Raw genomic sequence first — 7,239 nt, forward strand, 5'->3', positions numbered from 1 at the left:
ATAAATTCGAGACACCCTCAAACTCAATCGACTTCAATTTTTGAAAACAAAATCGAAATTAGAGGAAGGAAACATAAATGTATTTTTTTGATTTTTTTTTCTTTGAAACTTGATTAGAATTTGACCAAACCAGAGAAATATTTTTGTATATGTTTTTGAATCTATAAAAAACAGAAAATCAGAGATAAAAAAATTTAAAGGCAGCCTTGTTTTCCCCAATCAAAACGTCTGAAATCTCCTCTCGTCTCTCTATTCCGAAGCCCCTCTATTGCTCTCCCTCTCGTCAATCTCTATCTCGTCCCCTCCCCATTATATTTCTAGGGCATTCGGCTGATTCTGCTCTCCCATGATATCAAAGATCAGACTACTGAATTTTCGTATAGAGATGCTGAATGGTGAAAAGATAATAGATGAGCATGTATGAAATAGAAGAGGCCAACAGAAAATTCTACATTAGGGTTCGTTATTCGCTGATAGCTTAAGGTGGTCTTCTAGGGCCTATGTTCAGTGTCTATTCGTTTGTTGGGAGTGAAGCTGGCGGGTGGTGATTTTGGTTGGTGAAAGGGAGTGGTGGGCGCTGGATGAAGGGGTGGTCGTTTTTAGGAGTTCGCTGGTCTTCTTCTTTTGTTTTTTCCATTGAGTGGTGTTGCAGCTGAGTTGGAGGTGAAGAAGCAGCCTCTGTCGAGATTAGGGTCTTAGGTTTTATTCCATGTCCAAGAAGAAGAAGGGACGGCTAGCCCTTTAGTCTCTCTAGGGTTTTGTCTTCCAAGGTTTAAGCAGAAGGGTTTGGGAAGGGTTAAAAGAAGAAGGGGGTAATGAGCTAGGTCTTGTTGGACTTTCAAATTGGGCTCAAAGACTAAAAATCAATAGCAAAATACTACTAGAATACTACTAATTGACTTTAAATAACATAAATTTATATTGATATGAAACCATCATTTTTCAAAAATTATATATTAAAATGAAAGTAGGGAAAAGTTAATTAGAATGATAGCAAACTTAGATTAATATTACTACAAAAGACTGATGGCCTTAACTTAAATAGAAAGATAAAAGATAAAATTGAAAAATATTTTTGTATTTTCGAATTTTATGTTCTACTATTAGACTAAAAGTGAAAAATAGGCTAAATCTTATTAAAATAAAAATAAGTAAATATATTTAAAAATACTACTTTTAAAAGTTACGCGGGTCAAAAATTATGTGCTTACAGCTGCCCCTCTTTGCTCGTAAACACGAAGAGTTTTCGGAGCAAAGAACAATAAGCAACATAATTGATTTATGACCCGACGCTTATTCAAAAGAAAAAAAAATGGCTAAAAAGATTGTGACCGAGCCCTGATATTTGAGCTGCCTATATATCCTCGCCTATAAAGGAATCAGGCCACGTGTAGCTCAGAAGTGAATGAGGTGATGAAGTATACTGAGGTGGAGAGCCGGTCGAGGTGCCGTTCTGTCGAGGTTCCGGTCCGCGGTCCTGTTATTACATCAGAATAAAAAAAAAAAATTACTAACTAAGCCTGTCAACTATGAGTTACAAGATTCCTATCTATAAGTCTTTTGAAGCTTGATCTTGAGTCTTGAATGGTTCTTCATGCAGACTTTAGATTTGACCCTCGACGCTTGCTAGTTGCAGGTGCTAGTTCATTCTTCTTCAGCTTGTCGGACCAAAACCGGACACCATACTTGTGACTTTAGTCATGTCTTGAGCAATCCACCTCTTGTCTTAGCTTCTACTTTTTGTATTCACTTCCTTTTTCTTTTTTTTTTCTTTTTTTTTTGACTCAGATTTTTGCCGCGAGCTTCCGCTACTTCTAACTTGAATTGAATTCTGAAATGACTTTATAATAAACCCTGAAATGTCTTCCCTCGTTCTCCAGGTGGGTGCCTGCAACTAACTTGAAACTTAAAATGACTCTGAAATGAACTCTGAAATGTCTTCCCTCGTTTTCCAGGTGGGTGCCTGCAATCAAAACAACATAACAAACAAAGTTTTCTGCCCCTGTTTGCACTAGGAAAATTTGTGAGTTATTAACAAAACTGTAAATCACATATGTTATTGATGCAATGATGAGAGTAAAACTAAAGACTTGACTGGGATGTGCGTCTCCCGTGAATCAAACCAAGAATATTTGACCAACAAATTTATCAAACTAGGTTTTCTATCTTAGAAGAAAGATTCATCAGACTAAAATTTCGATCCTAGGAGAAAATTCATCAGACTAAGTCCCTTTTTTATCTTTTTTTTGTTGTTGTTATCTTAGGAGAAAAATTCATCAAACTAAGATTCTATATCCTAGGAGAAAATTCATCAGACTAGGTCTTTTTTTTATCTTAGGAGAAAGATTAATCAGACTAAGATTTTTTATCCTAGGAGAAAATTCATCAGACTAGGTCTCTTTTATCTTAGGAGAAAGATTCATCAGACTAAGATTTCGATCCTAGGAGAAAATTCATCAGACTAGGCTTTCTATCTTAGGAGAAAGATTCATCAGACTAGGTCTTTTGTTATCTTAGGAGAAAGATTCATCAGACTAAGATTTTGATCCTAGGATAAAATTCATCAGACTAGGTCCTTTTTATCTTAGGAGAAAGATTCATCAGACTAAGATTTCGATCCTAGGAGAAAATTCATCAGACTAGGTCTCTTTTCTTCCTCCTTTTTTTGGTATCTTAGGAGAAAGATTCATCAGACTAAGATTTCTATCCTAGGAGAAAATTCATCGGACTAGGATTTCGATCCTAGGAGAAAATTCATCAGACTAGGTTTTCTTATCTTAGGAGAAAGATTCATCAGACTAAGATTTCGATCCTAGGAGAAAATTCATCAGACTAGGTATTCTATCTTAGGAGAAAAATTCATCAGACTAGGTTTTCTTATCTTAGGAGAAAGATTCATCAGACTAAGATTTCGATCCTAAGGGAAAATTCATCAGACTAAGTCTTCTATCTTAGAAGAAAGATTAATCAGACTAAGATTTTATTGGGAAGAAAATCCATCAGACTAGGACTTTTGTCCTAGGAAGAAAAATGTGAAGAGCAATGGCAACATTTTATGTACACTAGCAAGACAGGTAAGAAAAAAGATTTGAGAAACTTTTCTTTGTCGACTCTTCTCTTCTTCTTCTTTTTCCTTTTTCTTTCTTTTCTTTTTTTTTTCTTTCTTGTTTTTGAACCAACTTGCTTGCACTGCTTTGTTCCTGTTTCAAACAAAGAAAACTTGTGAGTTTAAATGTGGTGGTTAGTTTGTGGCCTTGACCTTGAGGGTAGCTGCTTCTACACTTGCCAAAATAATTTTGATTTCAACTTGGACGACCTTGACTGTTATCGGCTACCCATTTTCTTTCAACCCTTATCACAGAGAACACCTCTTCTCTATTTAATCCTAATATTCATCTCTGTTGTATTTTTCTCATGAATTGACATTTACCGAACCCGTGCAGTTCACATGCATCCCAAAGCATGTTGATTGTTACCAACTCAATGCGCATACTACTTTTCCCTAACTTATGCCACTTTGATGTGCTAGCCAAATTCATTCTGTGCAATTGGAAAGTTGGTAGCAAATTTTGAAGTCATTTCTCACTTGTTCTGACCAAACAGACTCAAGAAGGGACTCAAACAAAACGAGAGGAACAAAATAAGGGAAAGGGAATGAGATGATACGTAACAAGAAAATTACAAAGTAGAAACTTATCAGATGCGGATACCAACTCTAATGACTATGACATGTATTTTGGATTAAAGTGGCCTAATATGTTAAGCAAATCTAATGTTAAGCTCTTATTGTACCTCTTCGCTGTGAAACTAGGCTTCAACGCTTCAATTGTCCCATCTGATCCACAATCCTCAGTCAACTTGTAGTGCCCTGAAGGGTTTTCACCATCAAGCCTCTCTCATTTTGCGCTTTTCTCAATTCACCATCGCCTTACGGTGCCCATGAGAGTTTTCACCGATAAGACTCTCTCATTTGATCATTTTCTCTCTTTGTACTGAGAACAAGGTATTACCCATGATGCAAGAAGATCATACTTTCACCACACACTTGATTTGGCATCCTCAAAGATTGGTCGGAAGGTCTTTCTTTGGACCGTAATATAGGCTTTTGGACAAGGTTAGAAAGAAAGGGTGGCGTGAAGACTCAAAATAATTTAAGATGAAAGAGTTCAAAATTACAACTTTCGGAATCAGGCCTTTTGGCAAAATTAATACTTCTGCCCCAGTTTCTGGAGTTTGGGGAATTTTTTTTTGTTTTTTTTGTTTTGATGGGATTTCTAAGAAAATCTGTCCCACTCTTGACTTCGGGGATTATAAAATATTTTATTTGGTGTAACAGAACCGCAAGGCTGCCTACGTATCTTGTGGTAATAAGAATCAGGTTTAACGTAGTTCAAAAGACAGTTTTTTTTTTCTCTTTTCCTTTTTTCTTTTTTTTCTTTTCTCTTTTTTTTTATTTTTTTTTCCTTTTTCTTTTTCTCATTTCTTTTCCTTTTACAAGTTCCTAACTCTATTTCTGATTCCAAAAGAGGGGTTTGAAACAAAAAATTAGGGCTCAAAATGGGTAGCAAAGGATAAAAGTGTTTGGGTAGCAGAATAAAATGCCTTCGTCGTACCAAACTTTAAAATGCCAAGTACAAATATGCAATTGAAGATAAGCACACAAATCACATATAGTATATATTTATGGCATCAACACAAACAAAAAGTGCCAATGAGCAATACCTTTGTCCCAATGAATGACCCTTTCCCGTTCGAAGCAGACTTGACTCAACCTCATCTTGATGCGGAAGAATGCATTTCAGCACTGACTGATTTTCCTCAAACTGCTTGAGAGACATTTCCTTATTGTATGCTCTTATCAACCTCTTAATTTCCCAGGTTTACTGTCTCAGCTTCACTCAATTCAAGCTTCAGCTTCACTCAATTCAAGCTTCAGGTTATCTCAGAACGCGTGAATCTCAAATGCCTCATTTTATCATGTTTAAAAATGTGTCATTGCTTCATGATTAAACTAACTTTCAAGACCAGGATGAGAATTATATGTGTATGTCATGTCACTAGAGTCGGGATGAAAAGAACTAAAAAAAGGAAAGTAACCTAAACAAAAAACTGACCAGAACTAATAGAAAACATGAAATTGTATTAGACAGATGGTGAACAGGGTTTGAACAAAACAAGCAAAATAGACATGGATTACAACCCTGGACCAATCTTAGATAACACTAGACAAGTTACTACAATAAAACGAACTAGGCAAAAAGAAAATGAAGAGTTTGAGCCATAAGACAAAATCCAGATTACAACCCTGAAATAACCCGGACAAGAGAAATGACAACAAAATAAATCACCAAAACTCCTTCCTGGATAGCCAAGAAAGGAGCGTCTTTCCAATTACCAAGCTCGACATCTTAGACACTGGGTTGCACATCAAAATTACTGGGACCTTCACCAATTTCAATATCATTAACTTCACTCAGCAAGTTTTCAAAAGGATTCCCATACTCTGTGTCACCACGCATCATCCCCACGAAGTGTGCATCATCGTGTGCAAGTAAAGGATTCTGAGCGATATTCTAGGTGTCACTGTCCTGGATCACGATTATCCCTTCTTGAATCATTCTTTATATTTCTCTTTTCAAATCCCGATAACTTTTGACATTGTTCCCCTAGGCATTGGAATGGTATTCACACCTTTTAGAAGGGTCAAAGCTTCTTACACGCTTGTCCACATGATTCGGAGGAATAGGTGCAATTAGGTCATAATGCTTTAGTTTCTCAAACAAGCTTGCATATGACTCTCCTATCGGTGTAAAATTATCTTTCAACCTTTGTTTACCTCTGTCCCCTAGCTTGGATGTGGAATATGAGGCACCTGAAAATTTTGTAGAGGCTGGTGGAGATTTTGCGGTGCTGGCGCTCGCCTTCTGGGGTGTCTTGGTGGCTGGACAACACACTAGGGTGAAGTAACAGAGTATTGTGGGTTCTCAGGGGAATCGTCAAAAAACAAATAAGGCTGGTCATGCCTTCGATATGTTCTTCTAGGACCTCTTCTCGACCTTGATGTCATCATGATTTCTTCAACCTTCTCATTCGTGCCACCAAAATTACCAGATTCAATTTGGACAGCCTGAGTTGTAGCTTTGAGAGCTGCTTGACTTATAATTTTGCCTGACTTAAGACCATTATCTACCATTTCTCCCATTTTGACTGCTTCCGAGAATGATTTGCCAACTACGGACATCATATTTTGAAAGTAATCGGGCTTTTGAGCCTGAAGGAAGATAGTGATTAGCTCGTGTTCATCCATGGGTGGCTTCACTCTAGCCGCTTGTTCTCTCCATTTAATGGCATATTCCCTGACACATTTAGTTGGTTTCTTCTTCAGATTTGAAAGGGAATTACGGTCTGGGGCGATGTCAATGTTATATTGAAACTGTTTGACAAAGGCCTGGGCCATGTCATCCCAGACATACCAGCAAGATGTGGCTTGACCCACAAACCATTCGGAAGCTACACCCGTAAGACTTTCCCCAAAATAAGCCATTAGTAGTTCTTCATTTCCTCTCGCACTTCTTAGTTGATTGCAATACCTTTTCAGGTGGGCTGTGGGGTCTCCATGTACATAGTACTTCTCGAATTTGGGGATCTTGAAACCAGGTGGCAAGTGGACATCTGGGAATATACATAAATCCTTGAAGGCAATACTCTTCTGACCTGCCAACCCTTGCAAATTTTTCAACCGTTCTTCTAAGTTTTTCACTCTTTGGGTCATTTATTCCTGTGCCATCTTTCGGGCAGACTTCTCAATGTTTGCAGGAGGATCAAACAAGTACAAGTGGTATTTAGGAGAGTGATACTACTCTTGCTGTGTAGTAAATTGTGACTCATGAGTTTTCCTCTGTACCACCGTCGACTGTGGAATGGTAAAAACAAGCATAACTGTAGTGGTTGTCTGATTGGTTGTCAATGGCACACTTTGGGAGTACGCAATAGAAGTTCCAGCTATAGTCGCGCAATTGGGATAAAGACTGAACCTAAATGGATAGAATTGATCGGACAATGAAACCGGAGTGGTAGTAGCCGATATGGGTGTAAACTCTGGGAAAACATAAGAAAGGGGTGGTCCTTGACCATTGGCCTATGCTTGACGCATTTCAGACATTTGTTATTTCAGCCTTTAGACCTCCTCTGTCAATTCAGATTCCGACTCCATAATCTCCCTCGAGGGGTCGACAACCC

General features: G+C 37.8%; 1 protein-coding gene across 1 annotated transcript; it reads right to left on the bottom strand.

The window, feature by feature from the left end:
- Nucleotides 1–5,953: 5,953 nt before the first annotated feature.
- LOC138873892 (uncharacterized) lies at nucleotides 5,954–6,772 on the bottom strand. The gene is made up of 2 exons (XM_070152379.1): nucleotides 6,474–6,772; nucleotides 5,954–6,356 (listed from the first exon to the last, which is right to left on the bottom strand). Exons 1-2 carry the CDS (start codon nucleotides 6,770–6,772, stop codon nucleotides 5,954–5,956), a joined length of 702 nt encoding a protein of 233 aa, XP_070008480.1.
- Between the last annotated feature and the right edge of the window lie 467 nt (nucleotides 6,773–7,239).

Source organism: Nicotiana sylvestris, chromosome 7 (genome assembly GCF_000393655.2).
Source record: "Nicotiana sylvestris chromosome 7, ASM39365v2, whole genome shotgun sequence".
Classification (NCBI taxonomy): domain Eukaryota; kingdom Viridiplantae; phylum Streptophyta; class Magnoliopsida; order Solanales; family Solanaceae; genus Nicotiana; species Nicotiana sylvestris.

Coding starts and splice junctions, on each gene's coding strand:
- LOC138873892 (XM_070152379.1), bottom strand. CDS start 6,772: ATGACCCAAAGAGTGAAAAACTTAGAAGAACGGTTGAAAAATTTGCAA. Junction 6,357..6,473: donor GGTCAAGCCACATCTTGCTG/GTATGTCTGGGA, acceptor TAAATGTGTCAG/GGAATATGCCATTAAATGGA.